The sequence below is a fragment of the Sinohyriopsis cumingii genome, chromosome 16, assembly GCF_028554795.1.
Source record: "Sinohyriopsis cumingii isolate HCF-2022 chromosome 16, ASM2855479v2, whole genome shotgun sequence".
Classification (NCBI taxonomy): Eukaryota; Metazoa; Mollusca; class Bivalvia; order Unionida; family Unionidae; genus Sinohyriopsis; species Sinohyriopsis cumingii.
The window spans coordinates 55,767,189-55,792,933 of record NC_142976.1 but is presented as its reverse complement, the minus strand read 5'-3'; the positions used below and the strand labels follow the sequence as shown (position 1 = coordinate 55,792,933).

General features: G+C 39.8%; 1 protein-coding gene across 1 annotated transcript in view; it reads left to right on the top strand.

The window, feature by feature from the left end:
- Positions 1 to 592: 592 nt before the first annotated feature.
- The window catches only part of LOC149780455 (uncharacterized), a 63,955-nt gene continuing 38,802 nt past the window's right edge, over positions 593 to 25,745 (top strand). The window contains exons 1-3 of the mRNA XM_089936385.1: positions 593 to 1,557; positions 5,662 to 5,865; positions 7,869 to 8,045. Of these exons, the coding sequence (XP_089792511.1) occupies positions 741 to 1,557; positions 5,662 to 5,865; positions 7,869 to 8,045 (1,198 nt within the window). The 5' untranslated portion in view covers positions 593 to 740. The remainder of the gene's footprint in view (positions 1,558 to 5,661; positions 5,866 to 7,868; positions 8,046 to 25,745) is intronic.

Below are 25,745 nucleotides of genomic sequence, written 5' to 3'. Positions count from 1 at the left end.
TAGGAGGTATTCCTATGTTTAATTGTGCCGTAGCAAATAAGATCTTCGCCAGTATCTCCAAAAGTAAGCGTAGGTCTTACATCAGTCCGGAATTTTCCTTTTATAATTTCAGCAACTGTTTGTATGTTAACTTGCTTCACTGCTTTTGCAAAGGTGTGTATGTGTGTGTGTGTATGTGTGTGTGTGTGTGTGTGTGAGAGAGAGAGAGACAGAGAGAGAGAGAGAATTTTGTTTTTAATTATATATCTTTACTGATGTGTTTTGTTAAAATGAAATAAAGACTTTAATTGCTAAAATAACCTTAAATCTTTTCGTCATATGTTGACGAATCCAGACGGAAATATATTGACCTTGTTGACCTATGTTTTTGGCACTAGACGATTAATAATTGAAATTAATTGACGATTAATAATTGAAATTAATTGACGATTAATAATTGAAATTAATTGACGATTAATAATTGAAATTAAATAACACTCCGTTGTTTGCTGAATTGCATGAGACTTGAACAGCGGATGTTTCTCAATGCGTAGTTTAGCACTTCATAAACTAAAGCGTTTACAAACGTATTTCATCAAACACTAACAGTGGTTATAGCAAGTTCATAATGATTTATATGTAAGCGAAGTTGACATTTCCACAAATACGTATATATGGAAAGAATTATTTAGTATCAAAAGCATCAGAGGAAATCCAAACACAAAGAACAGTTTCCTTAAATAATTGTGTAATTCAACTCAATGGAATTGTCGATTATTTTTATCAGCTTATGTTTGGTGATTTCTCTTTCACCACTGGGGTGTAAATGTGGAATACAGAGAAACCATCTGAACGATAAAATGGAGAAGGACATTCTGGATCTTCATGGATATATACTGGGTATCCGAACGGAAATGTATCAGGATCGAAGGAATAGGGATGACATACTTTTGCGAATGAATGAAACTATTTTTCGATGCTACGGAAAGTGTGGTAGCACTGACAATAAAAAGGCGTATGACTATCTGACTACGATTCAAACTTCAGTGCATGCCCTGCAAAGAGGATTGAGAGAGGAGAAAAGAATGAATACTATAATGACGTCCAAGATTCAAGCCCTGAAAGAGGAAAATAATCAGCTAAATCAAGCATTAAAGATAATGAATGAAGACAATACTGAAAATATAAACTTGGTGACAGAGACTCTTAAACAGATAAACGAAAATGTAAATAAAGCTTTGCAAGGGGCAATGGAGGACAAAAACAAAATGATGGAGGTACTGGCGGACATTCAAAATTTAAAACTGGAAAATAAAGATTTAAATCATGCCGTTAAGGATCTCAATGAGAAACTAAATGCAGAAAGCAACAAACAACTTGACATCATGTCGGGAATTGAAACGATCAAAGACGAAAACCAAAATCTTGGTCAGGCATTGGCAGAAATAAAAGCCGCTATCAGCTTCAATAAAGGTCCGGTGATGGAGAATGGAAAACCAAGGCAAATGAACGAAACCCTCAAACACGAATTGACTGATGGAGACAAGGTGCCGGATGTGATAATGAAAAATATGACAGGTATTGCTTGATATTTATGTGAATAAAAGTATTCATTTTTTTATTTTTATGTGGACGATAGTTTGAATGAATGTTTAATGACTGGTTGGAACATAACAAATTAAAATGAAACTCTAAATCAAGAACTGACGGAGGTGAACACAAATGAAGCAGGAAGTGATATAACAAATCAGAATATGTATTGATTTATATCTCCGATAGTTTCGTGTTTGCCTGCTACCTTCATGCTTTAGTTTATAAAACCATGATATCAACGAGAAACAAAGAAATAGCAAAACAAAACAGCAAAGAAAAGAAATAAAAGCAAAGAGACAAAACAGCAAAAGTATAAAAATTAGTTAACTATTTCGCTTGCCATACCGTCAAATACAATATAGCAAGCACACTTACTCTTTACCTTCCGTCACTCCTTCCATCATTGCTTGATCTATTAATTATTAATTGCTCGTCCTTCTAATCAAAGAAAACAGTGATGAAAATAAATATATATTGGCTACTATCTCTTCGAACATATTACAGTGATTCAGGCGGTACTGTCTAGATACTTTCTCACTCAGGTCAAAGGTTTGGTAGGACTAGACATTTGTTTCAAATCCGTCAGAGGAATTAAAGTTAACGAAAATAGTCTTTCTGCTGATTTGCACAGCCGTAGTAATCTTGACACTCAAAACTGCGCAAAGATATAACAATGAATATAGATTTTAAAATGTAAATAAATACACATTTTCTTGTTGCATTTCGTTCAAATGAGTTCCTAAAATATGCTTTTGTTTACTTTCTTCATAAATTTGTTACGTTACTTTACATGTGAGAACCGTTCATCGCAGAATATAAATACTTAGATCCAAGGTCACGTGCCATACGAATATACATGGGGAATTCACCAGGAAAGACATATTGCAATGTTTCAGTTTCCCCTTCATTATCCGGCAGTAATCGATGGGTTTTTGACGTCATGCGTATTTGTGACCTTAGCTGTTCTCAAACATCAAAATGTCAGGCTCTGCAAAATACAATGGTTGTGTTTATTTGCCACTGATAAGTTTAGAATAAAGATATTGGAGCATGGACAAAGGGCAATAACTCTTACCCGTTACTTCCCCTGAGTAAAATTTCAACGTCCATGGTTTGTACATTCAAACAACAAAACTATAGATATAATTATTGTGTAGCATTTTTCACACAGCATTAATGCGATTCGCAAATTATAGACTGAATAGAGACACTACACTGTTTTGCGACACATGCACATGCCGACATCCGACAGGAAATAACAGTATCACGTGTCAAGATGGATTCAGGATACACCCGAGCTAATGCCTTGCATTATAGAGAGGTTTATTGTATATCAATAAATTACTTGATAAAAATATATTTAAATTGTCTGCCTACTTTATGTAATATCAATTGAAAATTTATTATTGCACAGGGAGCGGTATTTATTTAATAAGTAAGTGCTCTTTTTTGCTGAACGTATAGCTGTGAACCTCTGATCAAATTACCAGGAATGCAAATAAATATCCTTAATAGCGCCTCGATTATTGTGATATTAATACCTCATACTGATATTGTCACTATTCTAAAGTTTCATTTACTTGACAAATAAAAGCTGCCTTGATATACGTTTAACCGAAAGAGAGTATTATACGTAGCATGGAACCAGTTGCCAGACACATTTGGACATGTCTTGGTTCTATAGCGTTTCTGCGATGAAATTAGAGTAAATCTATATCAGATACTTAATATACTGTGGTTAAACCTGAAAATACATACATTCTTGACTGTTGTCTTCCGTTATATACGTTCCGAGAAACATGTTATGTTTCATAATAGTGTAGCATTACTTCACGTGTGTGAACCAGTTACCGAGCATTATAAATAGGTATGCAATTAAATTATCCATGGAAGGTAGAAAAGACAAAATATATAGCTATTTGTTCTTCTTCATTGTTTCTGACATGATCGTGTTCGTTTAAGTGGTTTGACGTCATGCATTTTGTGACATTAGCTGTGCTTAAACACTGGGAGTTTAACGTACTGCTTGAAGATAGAGGTTTTTATGTTTGAAATCTTCTTGTGTGTATTATATTTAGTATGTATAAACATAGAGATTGCGCATATAGGAGTAGTCTTATTCTCTATTATGCGTGTTTAAAAGTATTACAAGCACCACGTTGAACCGTCGGGTTTAAACGCTTTAATTGTCGTCCGGCAAACAGTTATCGAAATAACCTTATATCCGTCGGGCTCAATCACTTTCTATGACCTTTCCAAAATTCCCAAAACATATTTTATCCCTTTGTTGTAGACTTTATCTACTGTGTTTGCAAGTTATTTTTTTTATGTCAACAAGTTACCTTTTGCAAATTTGATTGGTCCAATTAAACCAATGGAATTCTTGCGTAATCTTCTTGTTATTGTGTTGGCTGTGTGGGAAAGTTTCTTGCTCCGTCTTCTTGAACACCTTTTTGTTTTGTTAATGCTATAAGCAATAGCAGACGCCTTTCTAATTGGTAGCCGAATCGACATTTATAAAACAAAACGGGTGACTAGCGACCAGTAGTGGTTACGTGGACCGGAATGTATAAATTTCTATTACATAAAAGTTTCTGAATGCCAAAATCAAAGTAGAGGATGAATAGACCCGCTGGACGTTAAAGTGCAGTAGCTTAGTTAAACCATAAATGTGGAAAAAAGGACAGAGTACATTACTTTGTCCAACACGAACAGGCTAAGTCCATCCCGAAAAGTGCCCTTCATTTTCTTGTAATACAAACTGATATCTTTACGTAATTGCTATCTAGTTTTCATTTTTAATCTTTTACCCTATTTTCAGGATGAGGTGTGTATGTCAACCTGTTGTAGTAAATGCACGCACATCTCTTACAAAAATAATTTCGACAAAATGACAAAACGTTTTCCATATTCTTTGCGATTACTATGGAAATCACCTCTAAAAATGTTGCTGGACTGGGTGAAGGCAGACTCAAAATTAAAAGGTTGTAATGTCTTAACGATATTCACATAAGCCTTTTCTAAAAGAGTAACTACCATTATATATTACAGCAATGAATCTTAGTTTGAGAAATTATTCGCTTTTTTGTGTTTCATTTTGATAATATATGGTTACAGATTATTAATATGTATGCATATCAATATTATTTGGCAGTTCTTCCTCATTCTGCAGTTCCAGAAAAATATTGCATTGATTAGATATTGATGCTTTCGACTTCAATTTAAGGTCCCTCTGTTCTTGTTAAAGTAGTTCTTTCCTGAGTCGATGACCATATAACATATCTGCATTAATTTAAATTTGTATTATCTTCTCAAAAAAATACTGTCCGAATTCTGTCCGCATTCTGTCATTCGCGTACCTAAGCTCCTGATCCATCATATATGTTTTGTGAATTTCAACGGCCATGTCCACGAACCTTGGCTGTGACGTATCGTTGCAGGTGCGGATTTTGTACTGCTGGTTCCTTAGTTACTCTTTCAGTAGAATAACACTTTCGATTGGTCATCGTCTCTGTGCGAAACCCATACATTTTCCAGATGCTCTGTATTACAGGATTTACTAACCTATGCACTATTATCGTGAATTTTACGACTTTGAAGCACATCGTTTGTCTATGCATTTATTTATTATATTTTATTTTGTTGCTTAATAGATGTGCAAAGATTTGTTCCTTTATCTGTTTAGTCTATATCCTTGTGCATGTTGCTTTATGATAACGGCGTATGTCGTCACTGATACCACTGAGTTTCTATTATACGTTTTCCTATATGTGGGGATATTTTTATTCTAGTTAATGTTTATGTTCTGATGTATACTTTTCATTGATCTTTGCGTCATATCCATCAGAGAGAGAGAGGGCACTCATTCAACGTCACTTCTCACACATTCTCTTTCAAAGGATGTTTTGATGTCATAGCATAACGAACGATATATAGTGAATCCGAATTCTGCGTCCCCTTTACTTTGGTTTATTCGTGAAGTAACGCTAATAATTTTATGCCATATGCCCCCTTTTTTATCGCAGTTGTAGAAGTGTTTTCTTTTTCCACGCATTATTATTATTATTATTATTATTATTATTATTACAGATAAGTGTGTACTGCCATCCATCCCAGGTGCAATTTATAGCGACAACGTTTCCAGAGTCCAGGTATTTCCTGGTCTGATTTCGTCCAGTACACAGATCAAAGTGACTTGCGAAAGCGGTTACTTTGAAATTCTTGGAAGATCGCATGTTAGTAGGTGTTTAACCGGTGTTTGGGAGCCAGACATATTGGCATGTGCGAAGATAGGTAATTTCTCTTGCTGTTACACACATCATCACTATAGGCTTTTTTATGCCCAAAGAGACACACACGTACTAGCACTGCCTTACGCAAATATGTATTGTTTCATTCTAAAAATACTGTCTAGAAAACTAATAGAATAAACGTTGTAAAGAGCGGCATAACTCTCAAGAAGCCAAAATCCTATATGCTCAACTTCACTGTTCAATACTTAAAGGTTACTGTATTTGTATGGGAAAATATGAACGAATTTTTCGAATGAAAATACTGCACGACATTGGGAGTGCAGTATATCCATCCGACAAAACGAGCTCATATTTTCCCATAAAAATGCAGTAACCTTTTCATTAAATGCTAAAAATTTATTCTACCTAATGCTTAATTATATTAACAAAATACACTACACGAAACAAGTAACTGAATGTATGCCGCATTCCAAACTAAATACAAAAGCTCATATTCATCATTACACAACAACAACATTATTACTGCGCACATAACTCCGCCCAGATAAATTTGAACTTAGTCGCGCGCTCGACATACCATTCGAAAGAAAATGGCAGGTCTAGTTATAATTGAAATTTGGAGTCATATTGCGAATGAATGTGCATTGCAACAACTTTTCCATTTGATCTGGAATGAATAGATTTTGGTATTATTTTCGATTCTACGAAATTTCGTGATTATGGATTGGATTTATATGTGACAGTTCCACATAAAATACATGGGATTGAAGAAGCGAGGGAAAAGCGTGTTAATTGACATCTGCAGATGAGTTTCTGTTTCTGTCATTGAATGTTTGAAATCATAATGTGAAAAAAATATGAAGTCTTTCATTTGCAATTATCAAAAAGACGCTATGGAATTTAATGCTTATTTCATTTTGAGTGCAGTAAAGAGGATGTAATTGCACTTATCATCGAAATTACAGAACAATTTCGAAATGTGCAATTAAGATAAGGAACCTATGACACGGCTCATGTAATTCGGATTTGCAGAACTAACAGAGTACATTTTGAGAAAATTCAGGATGTAAAACTGCAAGTATATTTTGTTGCCATTCTTATTACCAGCTAAAGAAGACAGCATATGACTTATCACTTGTATGTTATTTGTAAGGACCCTTTCTTGCGTCTATTGTATACTGTAGCTAGCCTAAATCCTAAACATTGTATCAACAAACTTAACGGGAATGTGCCAAAGCAGATGACATGAGGAAGTCTACGTAACATCTGTTTTAGTTCAATCAGAAACAAATTTAAACAACCACAACGTAAAGCGCTTCTTACGCGAGCGTACATGATTTGTTTACAAATCAAATGTGCTGGCGTCTGCGTCCATTGTTTGTTTACAATAGAAAGTAGTTCCTTCATGCACATGAATGCAATATGTGTATTTGCACGCGAGTTCAGCATCGGGTATTACTGAACGATTCCGACAATGTAAAGTTAACGGAGACAAAAATGAGCATATAATAATAATGCATTTAAATAATGGTCAAAACTTGCACATTTTACCACTTTTCCATTGATTTGTGTGATAGCCATTGTTCAAGCCATAGTGATACATTAATTAGCTGCAAATCCTTTCTTATATTGTAGCCGAAGGGGCAGATATATTTAAAGATCGCCCTACCCATAAATCTGTAAATTAGCACTACATTACAAACAAAAATACTTTCATTTCCCATTTTGATAAATGTTAAGCATTTCTCTTAACAAACATGCATATAAAGGACATATTTCTTGGTATTTATCAATTACTCAAGTTTTATGCGCATCATTGGCAACTGTATTTCTCTAAGTTGTAACAGTCTCTATTATGATAACTACTAAAGAAGATATGGATTGAATAGAAGTTGATGTAATAGTGAAGTTAGTCATATCATGATATCGTCGCTTAGTTTCTTTAATAAATTTTGTCAGATATATTTGCAAAGATAATCAGTTTGAATGGTTGGACTTTCCGGTATCTCTCTTCGGCTTATAAAACTTTCAATGTATTTACAGTTTCATGTGCTACCCCTAACATATCGGATGTGATATTCCACCCTGAGAAAACAAGTTACGAAGTAAATGAAACAGTATCACTGACAAGATGCCTGAATGGACATAGTCTAGTAGGGGCAAAATCTCTTTTGTGTCTGAAAGATGGCTCATGGCACGGGGATGCACAGTGTACACCATGTAAGACCAATTATTTTGTTTCAACTGTACAGCGTTTACATTTCAATTTGCATTTAACGTCTACATGTTTTCTGTCAGCAAACATTTTATTGAAAAACTTGACATATATTGCTCGTCATAGCAGTACAGTTGTGAGAAACCTGGACCAGCCATTTATTGTTATTATAAGAGAACATACAAAATACAATAAAACATAAAATCACTACACCAGTGCCAGTTGGATTAGTTTAAAATTATTTAAATTACTTGCAGAGTTAGATTGAAGTGCAGGTATGTACACTGGTGACTGATAGGAGTATTGGATGCAAACAAATTGTATGTATTTTGGCTACTCGGCAGAGTAACCGTCGTGGAAATGCATTCATGTCCTTATGTATGAATATTAAATGCTTCGCTCAGCAAGGTAGATTATCAAAGAACGTTCTTTAGAATAGTCAGGTGTAAACCATTAGCAAGACTGTATAATTTCTAAACATACTTTATGCTTGATAAAATGTTGTAGGTGTTACAATTGAGCAGACAGGGCAATCATCTACAGCAGACACATTTAGTTTCAAGCTGTTTTATTTTTGTTTCTAAATTTAAAATTAGAAACATGCTGCAATCGCTATTATTCGTTTAGTACTACTCGGTATTCTTTAGTCACCACGTGTGTTCTAATTCTAAATTTATTCTCCATAGAGTTTATCAGTGTTAGTCTTGTATCATTGAAAATGAAATATGTAACGGTAACAAAACCTAAAATAACATTGACAATTTATCCCAATACAATTTTCGTTAGTTACTTAACTTGAAGCTTATTACAGCATTGACATCTTCGTATAATCGTTTTCGGCATGTATTAATATTTTCAAAAGTTGATATTTTGTATATAGTAATTGATGCGGAAGATATATTACCGCAAAACATTATCTATGAAACTTGTATTAGACATATATAGGGGAGACATGTATTAGACATATATAGGGGAGACATGTATTAGACATATATAGGGGAGACATGTATTATACATATATAGGGGAGACATGTATTAGATATATATAGGGGAGACACGTATTAGACATATATAGGGGAGACATGCCATCCAAAAGTTTCATGGCATGTTAGCATTTAATCTTTAGACCTTCTGTCGTGTTATATTATACCAAGGTTTTAGTTTCAAATAACAACATAAGCAAAATATATCTGATTTAAAATCGTCCATCTTGACTATTAACTATTCACAATAATGAGCCACCGCATCCGATCAAAATTAAGTTGTTCAATTTTGAACACTGTTCCTACATGATCGAGAGAAGGGGAACACACAACTTGAATGGACTGATACATAACGATTTTCCACTGCTTTCCATGCTTGAACAAATACCTTTCACTCAAATACACCTGTAATATCTTTCCTCTGGTACATACTCATAATTGCGATGTTAAGCTTCCAAAGTATTCTTTTTATGTCAATTGCCTCCACCAATTTAGGCCGATCAACAAAGCACCAAGCTATCATTTAGTTGGCATTACATACTAAGGGATGCAATTCATGAAGTCCAATAGATGTTGCTAGGACCAAGCACCCATATATCCGTTCTATCCGTCAAGGTGTACATAGGGTTATCACATCGGAATCTTGGTAGCGAAGATGATACGGGTCCCAATGCTGATGATTCATTGCAGTATTATCATTTGCTGAATGCGCGATTGATTTCGAAGTAGTCTGGTCATACTGCATAAAAAGAAGACAAAAGGAAACGTTCTGTTTGTTTCTTGTCTTGTTTATCATATTATGTCACTTCTCAGGGTTAAGAAAGTGTTATTTTAAACCGGAAGTTCGACATAGTGTGATGATATGCTACGGAAAGTGTCTATAAACTGATTATGTTTAACATGAGCTGTCATATTTGCATTTGCTGTGTTCATCACGATATTTTAATGATCAGACACAAACGAGTCTGGGGATAGGGTGCACACAAAACTGTCAGCTACTGGCAGACTAATACAAATCAAGGGAATTCAAACCACATGTTTCGTTGACGAACAATAATAGCTAATTCAGATCTTTTTATTATTACATTTACCTGTCAGATACGAAGAATCTTAAAAAAATTAGATGTTGAAGTTGCATGAGATTCGTATGTGTATTCAATGTTTATGACCTGTTCTCGCGCTGTAGCCTCATTGTGATAACTCTTTTATTTCCGGTTGTTACTATCTTACAGAGGGAGGGATAATCAGCTATTTACGTTTAAAAGAGCATTGTTTAGAACATATACTATGAGAGCTTTAATAGTTATATTTGTTTGTTTACCTATATGACTAAAAAAAATATAAAATGTTATGACTGGATATAATAAGTTTCGTGTATCAGGGCTTCCTACCCGGTAGCCAGCGAATATGCATAATTTAATCTGATATTCGATATGTTTATTGGTTCTCTCTGATAGTACGTGTAATGGTCATACATAGTTCATTTGCCAGAGTCACAATGAGTCTACTAAAGACAAATACTAAGCACTGTAGTAATTATTGGTTTCATTGTTTTGGTAAACATAAATGAATAAATTTGTGAGGTTTTAAAAACAAACTTTATTCATTATATGGAGGTGTATGTCTCTTGCTATTGTGTACCATCAAAATGGATTATTGTTGTTCTTAACAAACTCTGTGCAATTGCTATCGGAACCCTTCAGTCTCAGAACAATATGGAGTTGCGCTCTGAAGACGTCGGTCAGTTAGTTGACGACCATTGTCTGTTGCTGCTGAAGAGACATACTCAGGAATGACAATCTACATTGCATCTGTCGCACTTTAAGCCTGAGACTTGGGTTTTCTCGTGTTGTTTCATCTTGTCCCTTCGGCGAGCTCTATTTTCCCCATTGCATTGCAACTGTTTTCTGCTGCTTCTCTGATATCCTGGTAGAGCACACACCACCATCTATTTCGGTCCTGGGTCCTGAGCAAGTACTTCTTACTTGTTGAAATCAATGTTCAAAGCCCTTATGTCTCGCTTGCATACATCAGTGAAGCGGAGGTGTGGGAGATTTGACGGGGTCTTTCATGTGGCAAGCTCGCCGTATTAGAGATCCATAGTTAAGTGTCGATCATCCATTCGTTATAAATCTCCAAGCCATCGTTGACGACACTGTCTTAACTATAAACCATCCTGGAGACGCGTGCACACTCTAGAAACTCTACATTTCCCTGAGATATCAGTTTAGGTGAAAGCTGTTTAGCCTCTTCTCTTGGTTCGAGTATAATTTTCACGAATTGTATTTAGTATGTTCAGTCAGATTGTTTTTGTTGACAGCCATCTTGATCAGAATAGACATTGTTGAAACGGCCTTTCCAATGCACGAATTCTGCATCAGGATGACGGTTATGTGATCTTGCTGACAATCCTATGTTAGTAGGTGTTGGTGGTGATGAAGGCTGGCTCCTCAGCAGTTTGAACCGTTTTTCTCAGAATGATGATAAGACCGAAGTCCTCACAAGCTTGTGAAAACCGGTCGGTGAGGTTTTGTTGGTTATGTGCTGTGTGGTTTGTAACTGTAGCATCCTTAGCAAAGAATATGTCACGAGTTAGAACTTGCCGATCTTGGTTTCAGCTCTCAGAAATAGGAGATTGCAAAGTTGTCCGTCTTACATTGCGTAAAGGTGTTTTAGCACGAGAAAGAAGGAATTCCCGACAAGATAAGAGCAAGTTCACATACCTACTTGACTCCACTAAGTATCTCAAAAGCATCTGAGTCTGAACCGACAAAATAAACTATAACATGCTTGTTTTCATGAAACAATTAGATCATCTTCTAGAGTTCTGGACGACATCAGATCTTTTCTGGCAGCGTGACCAGAAAGCTTCCACAGACTTGACCGGAACCTTTGTGATGTCAATAAACGCCATGCAGATTGGCATTATCTGTCCCCCGCATCTGTTACTCGGGGTAATTGTAATATTTTTTTGGTGTGTATCTGGCATTTTAATTGAAAGCTGCTACATTGTCACATTTTCCTTTGATTCTGTCTTAACTTCATTTTGGAACATCTCAAGGAAAGAACCACCGACCCACTAGCAGCTGCTAGTAAGCTTTCTCACATACCCACTTTGGCCAAATCCTAGACTCGAACCCACGCAGACAGAGGTGAGATGGCTGTGATCCGTAACGGAGTGCGCTTTAGACCACTCGCCACTCGGGAACTCACCATTTTAGTTACCAGTCAAGTAATTGCTTTCCGAATATAAGTAAGTTACATTTCAGTATATTAAATATCTTCTCTTAGGAGCTACCATGCCAGGGTAGCCAAGATTAACTGCTTCCCTCAGTTATAAAATTCGAAATCAAAAACATAATGTTTGTAATTCATGTCGTTTCGCTATGAGATCTACCAACGTTGTATATATTATTACGTATATTGTGTATATATAAATATATAACGCGTTTCCTGTCCATCCAAATGTAAACGGCGTGAGTAGTATAATGAGGTACCCTAGCCTCAATGGGAATTAGCATTACAGACCCCCCCGGGGCAACTCTAGCCTTAATGGAAATTTAACATGGGAAAAAATCATGGGTATCTCTAGCCTCAAGGGGAATTTAACATGGGAAAAAGTCTTGGGCAACTCTAGCCTCAAGAGGAATTTAACATGGGAAAAAGTCTTGGGCAACTCTAGCCTCAAGGGGTATTTAACATGGTAATAGATTGTGGGCCTGTCTAGCGTCAAGGGGAATTGAACACACACACACACACACACACACAAATAAAATAAAAAATGGGGTAGGCAAAGAAAGTCAAAATCTTTTCAAGACCTATGAATGGCCCTGAAAAGGGCCTTTGGGTTTATGTTAATATGCCCTTAATTTGAACATAAAGGGCATCTGTGACATCTTCTTCTTCTTAAGCTGCGCCTGACTGCAGGGCATACTATTAGTACTCTTTTTAGGCATCCTTGCCTCTCCACATATATTCTTCTGATCCACATGCTGGTGTCTGTCCTGTGGACAAATGTCCACTTCGATCGGACATACATCGGTATGTCCGTCCGGAAGATCATGGAAGAAACAAGAGTCGACGATTCAACTGTGGTCCACATGTTGGGGTACCGGGAACAGGTGAAGGAATGCAGTGAACTGCACTTATTTACAGGGAGAGGAAGGATTGAAACGGATTGAGTTCATTGACCAATCCAAACACGCGTTACACAATTCAGTCAGCCCACGTCCAATCCGAAGAGAGCAGTCTGTGACGTCACGTGGTCTATATAGATTCGCTAGCGCATGTGCGCAGTCAATCCATGCGACAGTTTTTCAACATGACGGAAACTCAGAAAACGATAAATTGGGGTGCACCAGACGTGGAGACTACCCAAGGGAACCCGGACTTACTTTCAGAAGAGGTGAATTGGGATTTTGTGGATTTTCTTACCCCGCAAGAATTTGTTCCAGAACCTTCATTACCGCACGTGGAGAATTTTAGACAGAAAGAAGAATTGGAGAAATTTATACAACAGCAAAAGGAAGCTGAACAAGCTTTTCTCCTACAGCAACAGCAGCAAGAAGAAGAGGTAAGAAAAAATAACAACAAGAAGAAGCAGCAGTAGCAAAGAAACAAGGGTGTGAAAGTCAAACGGTTACGGTATTCTTAGACATTTTAGCAGAGTTAAGAAGTCTGAAACAAATGTATCAGACTTCTTTATTATGACCGAAGAGAATACGACCTACGACCTTCCCGAGCTAAACACTCCAACTCTGGGACTAAGCCTACCGTACTACCCATAGTGATTTCAAGCAAATCATCATCATCATCATCAACATTACTCAGTCCAGAAGTAGGCCTTGGCCGTGGCAAAGGCTTAAGGCAGTTAAAGTTGATTGCTTAAACTCACCCCTACACCAAAAAAGGCCCTTTTCAGGGCCACCCATGTCTCTCGAAAAGAGATAGACTTTCAATTGCCAATAACTAAAAAAAACATTTTACCCTACAGTACGTGTCTGTGTATGAGTGCGTGAGTGTAGGTTCTTATTTTAAAATCAAAACCCAAAGACACTTACCTTTTATAATTAATTTATTCTTTAAAAAATATTTACAATTCAATTCACAATTCACAACAAAACACTTTAAAAAAAGTTCATACACTTCTTCTGTCTCTTTTTTCACTCTCTCTTTTTTTAATTTCTTCACCTTCACAGTCTTTTCCTCTTCTTCCTCCTCACTTTCTTCCCTCCTTTTCTTCTCCTCTTTCTTTTTCTTCACTTGTCTGCTTTCTTCCTCTTCTTCACTTCCCTCTTCTTCTTGCTCATGTTGTTTCTTAGGGCAATCTGGAGACCAATGTCCTTTTTCTTGACAATGATAACAGGTATCTAGACTTTTGTCTCTTTTAACCCCTGTTTTTCCTTTTTTGACGGTCTGGACACTCTGAAGACCAATGCCCTTTCTTCTGACAGATATAGCAAGTATCTTGACTTTTATCTCGAAAGGAAGGAGAGTAGTCCGACGACTGGTCTGAAAAAAAAATTCTATTGACCCCTCGCAAAGCTCTGATGAAACGTTCGATCTGTGTAGTCTCTTCCATCGTTCTACTCGGTTTGAGAGTGAAATGAATACTGAAAGGACAAGACACATACCCTTTATATACGCTAGTCTGCCATGACTATAAATTGGTCCATGGTGTTTAAACTTTAGTCATTTGACTTTTTGCTATCAGGATGAAACGATCCAATTCATCTGAGAAGAAAGAAGAAGAAAGTAAGAGGCAGAAACGTGATCTATCGCCTCGTACCAGGGCTGAAGTCTTGGCACAAATTCATGCCAGTGATTTTGAAGAGGACATGAGTGAACCAGAATCCAACCCCAGAGAATCTTCCTCTAAACAACGTTCACCACCCTTAGTCAACCGTGAAAAGTACTATCACATTCGAGAGACAGAAAAGCGCTCCTCTAGAAAATTTAGAACCACGACTTACACGTACAGGGTGAAGTTTAAAAATTTCAAGTCCGACGTACCGTTAGAGAAAGCAGAGGGTTTCATCACCGAGGTGGGGGATTCTTTGCTTACCACACTGAAGCACGAATGTCAAACCAAAGAAGACGATCGCTTGAGACTTTCCATACAACACGACTGCTTGAAATCCCCTGTTTGGATCGAGTTTAGTAGCCCTACCGAATTGACCCCTTTCAAAGTCATGGACAAAATTCAACACGTACAACAATATAATGACCAGTTTGACATCACCGATGGAAAAGCCACACTTTTTATGACCCACGTCTCTCCTCCCAAAGGGACCGGACACAAAAAAATTTTATTGGTGGACGACCTTCGCAGCACCAAAACAAGTCTCGTCCAAATTAACAACCCTCAAGACCAGATGTGTTTAGCTCGAGCCATCGTGGTGGGATGAACCTATGCCAACAAGAACGACACGACAGAATGGAAAAGAGCCTGGAAAACTATTCGACAATCGGACCGAGCCAAACAACGAAACGAAGCAGAACTCCTGTTGCAACAAGCTGGTCTGTCCAAAGACACACCCTGTGGCATTCCTGAGATGCAGAAATTGCAAGATGCCCTAGCTTCACGCTACACCTTGAAAGTGCACCCTCAAGAAGTGCGTGGGCCTCTGTTGTTTCGAGGCCAAGACTTTAAGGACGGAAAATACATTCATGTCTATCATCACGATGAACATTTTTCGATGCCATTACCAGTATCCCTGCATTCCTGGGATACAGTTATTACTGTGAGAAAAGTGTGACTATGGTTATAACAATCGAGAGCAACACAAACATTGATCGAATGCTCAGGATGTTTGGCCTCTCAACCCTGTCTGAACGAAGGGCAAGAACGAGTGCATTGTCCTGCTTGTCTGCGCATGTTTGTCAGCCTAGCCTGTTACCAACAACATCTGAAGACGCAAGGTTCACAGCAGAACAGTGCATGTCAACTCCTGAGATCGTGCCATACCTGTGGACAAGTTTCACGTATGTCGAGGAAAGAAAAAATGTCACATTTGTCACCACATCGTGGACTTGGAACATCAATGCTGCGTGCAAAAATACCAAGCACAACAAAAGGAAAATGACGGTCACAAGAAGAAGAAGAAGAAAGGAAATTTCATCTTTTTCGATTTTAAATGCATGCAAGAGACTAGCATTCACATTCCTAATTTCTGTGTGGCTCATCGAGCGTGTGAGAAGTGCATTCAAGAACCTATCTTCAGTCATTGCCCTCACTGCAGCAAGATTCTTGGAGGGCGTGAAAAAATCTTTCGAGTACCGAACACGCTAGCCGATTTCGCTCAATGGGTCTTAGACCCCATCGACAAGACGTGGAGCCAAGAGGACATCGAAGGTTACCGAGATTGTCATCGTCATGCCACAGTGATGGCTCACAATTTCTCCGGATACGATGGACAGTTTACATTGAGATACAATACGGAACATGGTACCGAGCGTCCTAAAGTCACTTTGAACGGAGCCAAAATCATTTTAATGCAAGTGGGACAAGTACAGTTTAAAGATTCAATGTGTTACTTGACCATGCCTTTGAGTCGAATACCTAAAACGTTTGGAATGACAGAAATGGCTAAATGGTATTTTCCTCACTTTTCCAATACCGAAGCCAATCATCATGCCGTTCTACCCCATTTGCCTGAGGCTAAAGACTACGACCCCGAGAACATGCGCACCGAACAACGAGAAGCTTTCTACGCTTGGTACCAGGCTCAGGCCTCAGACCCTTTCGACTTTCAGGAAGAAATGCTAAAGTATTGTCGTTCCGACGTGGACATTTTACGGCGATGCTGTGGAAAATATCGAGAACTGTTTATGGAACACGGAGGGGTCGATCCTTTGAAAGAAGCTTCCACCATTGCCAAAGCATGTTCCTTAGTGTACCGAAAACGATTCACACCAGAAAACACCGTGGCTGTCATCAGTCCTCTAACGACCAACTATGTCAAACGTCAATACTCGGTCAAAGCCCTACAATGGTTACATTACTTGTGCGACAAGAAAGACAAATGGATTCAGCATTCCCGCAACGGGGGGGGGGGGGGGGGGGGGCGGAGGGTCGAAAAGACCATCGGAACGCATTCGTCGATGGCTGGGACTTAGAAAACCCCAAGATTGTGTACGAGTTTAACGGTTGCTTATTTCACGGATGCCCCGTCTGTTACCCTGACCATGGCACTAAAAATCAGTTTTTACAACGAACCATGGAAGACTTGTACCAGGCCACTTGTCAGAGACGACTAAAGTTAGAACAGCAAGGATACCAAGTGGTGGAAATGTGGGAACTCGTGTACGATGACCGTTTGAAAACCGATCCCGAGTTTAAACGCCTCGTGGAAAGTTACCAGTTCATGGACCCGCTGAACCCGAGGGATAGTTTGTACGGAGGAAGGACCAATGCCACCTGTTTGCTGTACCAAGCCGACGAAGAGAAAGGAAAAGAAATCAAATACTTGGACGTGTGTTCGCTGTATCCCTACGTATGCAAATATTGTCGCTTTCCTGCAGGGCACCCACAATTGTTAACGGAACACATCGACTTGAAAAACATTCAACAATACGAAGGTCTGATCAAGTGAAAAGTTTTGCCTCCCATGGACTTGTACCATCCCGTCTTACCTCACAATTGCCAAGACAAACTGATGTTTCCTTTGTGCCGTACTTGTGCCGAAACGTGCAACGAAGACCAGCCTTGTCAGCACAGCCAGGAAGAACGCGCCTTGACGGGGACGTGGGTCAGCGTAGAATTGTTCAAAGCTTTGGACATGGGATATCAACTGTTAGAAGTGTACGAAATTTGTCACTTTCCCAAGACACAACAATACCACAAGGGTGACCCCAGTCAGAAAGGCATTTTCGCCGACTACGTGGATGCCTTTTTGAAACTGAAGCAAAAAGTCAGTGGCTATCCTTCCTGGTGTCACACTCCCGAAGACCAAAATACATTCAAAGAGAAATACTGGGCACAAGAAGGCATCACTTTAGATCACATCGAGAAAAACGAAGGCAGGCGATCGTTTGCCAAAGTGATGTTAAATTGCATGTGGGGTAGAATGGCACAACAACCGTGTTTACCCAAGACGGAATATTTGACAGAACCTTCCCGCTACTTCCAGATGATTCACGACAAAACCAAATTTATGAAACACGTGGACGTCGTTCGCGAGGATTTGATCTTGGTCAATTACGAAGAAGATCTGGACTTTGTAGAAGCCGACCCCTTTGGAAATGTCATCATTGCGGCTTACGTGACAGCTCATGCTCGCTTAAAATTGTACGAAGCTTTAGAACTGTTAGGGGAACGCGTCCTGTACTTTGACACGGATAGTTGCATTTAGATCGATCACCCGACTCAACAGCACCCTTACATCGAAGGAGACCGCTTAGGAGCCTGGACAGACGAGCACCCCGACGACAAGATTCTAAGTTTCGCTAGTGGCGGTCCTAAACATTACGGCTACGAATACTAGGACAAACAAGGAGAAGTGCACACGAAGTGTAAAGTGAAAGGATTGACTCTGAATTATCGTACCAGTCATGTGGTGAACTTTGGCGTATTGAAAGACGCCTTACACTCTGGAAAGGATGACCACTTTAAAGTGACCAGCCATCAACCGAACAAGATTGTACGTTTACCCACTCACCACATCGTCAGTCGACCCTTGGAAAAAGTCTATCAGATCGTGTACCAGAAGCGAGTGCGGCTTCCCAACCACTTTACTTTGCCGTATGGACATGTCGGTATAAAACATTTATTGTAAGAGGATAGCCACCCACCAGAAGCATGACTTCGCCACAGCAAGAATCGAGTGAGAAACCCGATGAAAACTCCAAGTTTAAACCTACCATTTTCCAGTCTTCTTACCTGACTGTTGTGATTGTGCCTGTCGATTGGACACGTGTAAAATATGGTCTACGGATAGGGAAGGATTACCTTCTTCGCATGTTTTAGCTAGAACAGGATTTGTCTACTTGGGACATGAGTCAGGATTGGGATACGAAGGACAGTGTTTCGCTTGCGGACTGAAGTTACGAATGGATCTATGTATCTATAAAGATTCAGCTATTCTGGAACATACTTGATGGTCTCCGCACTGCCCTTACCTTTCTATGGTCTTTCCACCCATTACACTACGGTACAATTATGACGGTAAATTAGAGACGGTACCTTCCAAAACTAGACATAAAAAGGAACCATGTACAAGCTTGAGACTACATTGCGCCTAGTATAAAAAGGGGCTATGGCCAAGATCGATAGTTCATTGTGACTACCAACACCAAGCGAACAAGATGAATACTTTCAGAGAAACACAAAACAAGTTTAGACAGCACAATTCAATTTTGGGGCTTCTGAAGTGGAATGCGAATGTGAGCCTTGCGATGGGAACGATGCCGTAAAGCATCATGGGAACTTTGTTCTCACTGCCCCTATCATGGAAAGTGATGCTGTGCGTGTCGAAACTGAGGGACGCAAAATCGATGTCCCTGGTCATCGTGGAAACTTTATTGGGTGTCATGGTCAATGTGGATGTCCACCTTCACGTTTACCCCCCTACAGATGTCATCCAGCCCTGAGCATACTCCTGTCCATGTCACCCTTCCCTCATCGAAACGGACCTGCGAAAGACGAATATTCGTTCCCTGTGCGTTTTGTCGGAATACTGCGACTTTGAAAATCGTCTTCAATCGTTCAAAAGAAAATGGCCTAAGTATCTGGGAGGACCAAACCCCGAAGAATTAGCCAGAGCCGGATTTTTCTACTTGGGCGAAGATGATAAGGTCAAGTGCTTCAGTTGCGGTGTGTCACTTCACCACTGGGAACCACAAGATTCGGTCTACCTGTAACATGCTCGATGGTCACCGAATTGTCATTACTTACCCTTAGTGGGACCGAGACATTAAAGGAACTTACCATGTCGTTGACGAAGAAACCAGATTGGCTAGGAGTCAAATGTTGGACATCACCGAGACCACTATTTAAACTTCATTTCAAAAACGATATTGAATCATTACTTAATGAACTGCAAGAGAAGATTTACAAGGAAGTTTGGCAGGGGTTTGCTAGAGTGAAATCTCAATGTCTAACTGTAGAACTTTTGTGTCGAGAAATTCACAAGAAGAAAGTGAAAAAAAGTCAACCAGTGTGTTAGATTTCTCTGGGTCAAGTGGGCATTCATCCTATTATATAATTCTAGACCGTTTACATCAAAAGAGTTCAATTAGATTCCTGGACGTTACCCTGAATGGCAGTGGTCAGAAATTACTCACTATGTGAATTACTTTTGCTCTAGAAGAAGATTGTAAATTCTACGGACTAACATATTCATGGATACTTTACAAAAGAACATTCGTGCTTTGCCTGTGGAGTTGAGAGAACGCATTTACCGAGAGCTGGTCAAAATACAAGTGAAACGTAAAGAACAATTGCATCCGTTACGTCACCAGATGTTTAACCACTGGTACCTGAATGGTATAAAAGAACTGATTCGTCAGAAATTGTTTCTGTGGTCAGACCTTGTTCAACACTTTGAGGCCGCCAATCATCGACATATTCATAATTTTGGTTACTTCGAGATTCACCTAGAGCAACGCATTGAGGAAGACAAATTAAAGGATTACCAACATATTTTACGTGGAATCTACTTAGAGGAAGAGGAAACTCCTAAACGAAGTTTGAAGTTTAGGTTACAGTTTGGAGCATTTAAATTTCCAACTGGAGAACAAAGATCTATAGTTAGAAAATACGTGTATTGCATCCAAAAGAAAAAGAGAATATAAAAACAGGCTGTCATGCGGAGGTTTTTATCACATGTGATTGAACAGATTCCGTGGAAGGAACTCAATGACCATATTCAAACCGTGGATCATTACCATCACTTATTACAAGAACTGTATCCATTCAATTTTGGGTCGACAAGTGGTGTGTGTCTTAGTGACTTGTTTTCTGGGATTTCGTTTACCAGCCGATTCCTTGTGGACTCTTTACGAACAGTACTTAACACCCCATTCAACATGAAAGTGGTGCCTTTAAATGGTCACGAAAGACTCCTTTTGCTCAAAGCCTTGCGTTTTCATCTGGATACTTCTCGACCTCTACAGGAAAAAAAGATTCGCCAACTTTTAGCTACCGAAGACGTGTATGACGATGTGTGTGTAGCTTGTGACTTACACCCCCATTGTACAGATGTCCGTGCCTGGAAAGAATGGAATTTTGAGGCCAGGACCCAAGAAGTGGCCCAGTATGCACGAGAGTTGTTCAAGGAAAAAGTTACTTTTCAACCAGTGTTAGTGACAGTGCCAGAAGAAGAAGAACTCGTCACTCAGGACAGGACTATCGTGAACATGCCTGAAAGACCCTTTCGGGAGGACACTTGTGTGACCTTACCCCCTATAGAACTGGTCAGAACATTTACCCAAAACATCTTGTACAGACACTTGTTTTTATTCCACGTTGATGGTTTTCATGTGTCTTTTATCGTTGTACTTAATCCTTTGGCTTTTATGTATTTTTGTCTTTCGTGTTCATGTTTAAAACATTCAATAAACCTGTCCTGAAAAAAAGTATATAAACTCTTGTCTTGTCTGTTTTCGTGTCACAAGTGACATTCCTAACACTATGTCTACCTCTGCTGTCTCTGCTCCCTCTTTCTCTACTGTCAAAGTCATCTATGAACACTTAGATCGTGCCTGTTGGGAGGCTTTGTATCTTCGCCATCTCTTTAACATGCTCATGGCTGGACCTAGCGGTTCAGGGAAAACCGAATTTGTCAAACGTTTGATCGAACATAAACATCATTTGATCGATCGTCCACCTCAACTCGTCGTGTGGTGTTACAAAGAGTGGCAATCGGCGTACAGCCTCTTGCGAGAAAGTCAAGGCGATTCCATCGTGTTTGTGGAAGGTATTCCTAAAGAAGACGATGGCATCATCTTTGACTCCCCTCAAACCCATTTGGTCATTTTCGACGACAAGTTAGGAGAAGACGAAGAAGAAATTAAACTGTGGTTCACGTGCAAGGGCATCACCGTAATGCCAGTGTCGTTTACATCACTCAATATTTGTTTCAATAAAGTAAAGCCCATCGCACCATTAGTCTCAATGCGCATTACGTAGTCTTGTTTAAAAGATCTCGAGATAAATGGCAAGTGCAAGTCTTAGCCAAATAGTTTGGAACGCCTTGGCTGACTCAGGCGTACGACAATGCCACTCAAACTCCACACGCTTATTTACTCGTCGATTTGAAACCGACAACGCCCGATGATTTGCGATTTCGTACCCAATTGTTTCGCCACTGGTGCCAAGATGGAGGGCCTGTCCTGTACAAGTCTCCGTCCTCGACTTAATGTCGCTCAAAAATATCTATAAAAACCTCAGACACTTTTGGTCTGTCTCACACAGTTTGAACATGATGTCCCTTCAGTCGCATCTTGCGGTCAAATTGATTCGTGCCTTGTATGGCATCAGTCGAGAAAAAAAAATCTACAAATACGAGCTCGTGTCTTAGAAGCTAGTCTCAAACAAGTCTTACGATGGTTCACGGTGACAGCACGTCAATTACTACAAGGGATCATTCAGATTCCTCATCAAACCAAACGCTTTTTTGATCGAACGAAAGTCGCTTTGACCCAACTGGCCGATCCCCGCATCGACACTCAAACCAAAAAACAAATCATTTTGAAACCTGGAGGGAGCTGTACTCTAGGAAGGGTCGTCATTCGCTCCCTCTGAAGATGGGATCCTAATGCTGCCAAATTTCTCCCCAAGACAAAAGAAGTCAAACGAGCTCCAAGAAGAAGAAAAAGAGCCACGGTGGCAAGACCAGGTCCCCAAGGAGACCCGTGTCTCCAAGAACTTCCCCAGTGGCGGGACCCTCCTCTTACCAGTCACCACCCCGGAAAAAGAAAAGCTCCCAGAAAAAGAAACAGAGGAAAAGTCCCCAGAAAAAGACAAGCCCACAAAAAAACTAGTCGCAAGAGAGGCACTTCGGCCAGGACGCAACCTTACACTCGCAAACCACGACCTGTCACGGCGGTGACCGCGTCTCCGGTAGCCTCAGGTTCAGTCACTTCTCCGTTGATGACACCAAGAACTGAGAAGTACTTGGAAACGTTGATCACACCAAGAACTTATCCGTTGATGATCCCTAGAACTTCCCCAGTGGCAGGACCCTGCAATTCAGCGGCAGTGGCCGCTGCTCACAAAGTACCTTCTCCCAAAATCAAAGTTCAAGAAAGATCGGGCATGTTACAAAGTTTACTGGATTTGTCCAAGCAAGAACTGGCTCGATTTAGTCCGTTATATACCCCTGCACGACGTGTCATGCCTGTCCTCAAGTTGATACAACGCAAAGACAATCAGTGGCGACGCGTTCCAGTATAAAAAAGGCCTGCGACCAAGTAGGGGTATCAGTGAACTTCCAAAAGATGTCACCCCAAAAAGTCAAAAAAGAAAGAGACATAGGCAGACTCGTCATCTGACAAAGCGCTTAGCCAAGCATCGACGTTACCCTAAGAAAAGATACAGTCGTTTCGAGAAAAAGCGGCGTCAACAAAGGGGAGGATTCCTTGGCGATTTTGGAAAAAACACATTGTCACCTTTATGACAAAGCGATAGTCCCAAAAAAGATAAAAGGGTGTGTGTTAAGTGATCGACGTTAGTGTATGTTTGGTGAATGTCCCGGAACCCACAAGCAAAGATGTCACCCTCCAGAAAACATTCCTCTTCTAAACCCCAAGGAAAGAAAAGGAAAGAACTGCCTTTACGTTTAGCCAAACATGGGGACATGTTATCTGTCCTGTCCAAAGCTTCTCCACCCGTGCGAGAAAACCTCATTCAAACGGCCTCCAAAGAGGTCATCGATACCGTGTGCGAATGTTGTTTGAACGTGTTGAAAGGCACGATCCCTTTGTCCAAACACCAGAAACAATGCTTAGACAAACATCGTCACGTTCTGAGCCAAATGGTTCAAAAGAAAATCCCCATGGGACAAAAGAAGAAGATGTTGGTCCAACGTGAAGGAATTTTACCCCTTTTGTTAGGTCCGTTGCTGAAAGGAGTCTTGGAAACCGTGTGGGTGTGGTGTGGAGGACGTGTGCCTAAAATGCAAATCGTCTTTTTCTGCCAAATCTCCATGGTGTATTGTGTCATCGGGGCAGCCATTGCCAAATTTAGTTTGCAACAAGGAGACAAACAATTGTGGACCATTTTATTGAGCAGTTGCATCGGTTACCTGCTTCCTAATCCCTCCCTGAAATTCACCTCGAACGGGAACAACGGGAACCTTGTGTCAAGTGCCAGTGCCAGTCACCACTCCAACAACAACAACCCTATTTTGGGCGGAGACACGCCTCTGACTTCCAGTAACCCCTCGGACAGACACAAAACTCTGGAATTATGAACAATAACAATCAATTTTACTTAACCTTACCCAGTGACAGTTCCATGGAGGTGTTTCCCAACAACACGTTGTGCTGTTACACGGCCAAATTACCTCAAGCCATCCAGTTTGATCACGAAGCCCATTGGGAAGTGGCTTTGGCAGAAATTATTCACCCGACCCAAGTCCTCAATGTCCTTCCGAATAAAAATTATTTTGAGGTGGAAGTTCATGACGAGCAAATACAACAGTACTTGAACACCAACGTCAACTATGATGACAAAATATATAACTCACAAACTCAGAAAACGACCTATCCCTTGATCATTCCCCCAGGCTATTATTTTAGTGGTCAACATTTGGTGAGCACCATATCCTCCAGGTTTAATGTCGTGTTTCTTAAAGCTTTGGAGAGTGTCAAAAAAGTGTCACCTTGGAGTACCATAAAGTAGCTCGTCGCTTCCTAATGAAATTTCCTGAGGGGGGTAAAATCATGTCCATTTTATTTTGTCCTGAATTGTTTGCCATGTTGGACGGGGACATGGAGCTGAGGAAGAAAGTAGAACAACAAAAAGTCGAATTAGTCATTTCCGACAACGATTCTTTTGCCAAGTTTTTTCGTGCTCCGGTAGAACTGAACCAAGGACTGAATTTGATCTTTGTGTACTCCGATGTGGTGGAGTATAACGTGGTGGGACTCACCTCTGTGCCATTACTGCGTGTCATTCCTTTCAAAGTGGATTCTGCCACGGTCGCTGACGAGGAAGGTGAAAAAACCTACCACGTACACCCCGAATTTGTACATCCTTATTATTTGCCGGTCAGCAAGTCTTATTTGGACACGGTCAACATTGCTATAAAAGGAGACCTGGGACAAAATATTCCATTCACCAAAGGAAAAGTCACGGTGAAACTTCATTTTCGAAAACGGTTCTCTCACGAGTTGTAAGTCATGTATCCAGTGTACCGAGGGGTTGCTCGACAGCGAGGACACGGTTTAGGACATATGTTGAAATCGGTATTTCGTTCGGTGGCACCAGTATTGAAAGCGATGGTGACTCGCGGATTGCACGCCTTGAAAGATGCCGCACTGACACACGGCAAAGAATTTCTCCAAAATGTCATCATCGACAAATAAAACCCTAAAGAAGCCTTCTTGAGTGCAGGCAAAAATGTATTGTTGCAAACGGGCAAAGACCTTTTGGGTCGACGAGAAACTCCTGTAAATGCCCTGCACGCTGCCGAGTCAGGCATTCCTACTTCCCTGAAGCCACAGCAAGGACAAGGTAGAAAGAGACGACGAAGAAAACACCCTTTCACCAGACTTCAC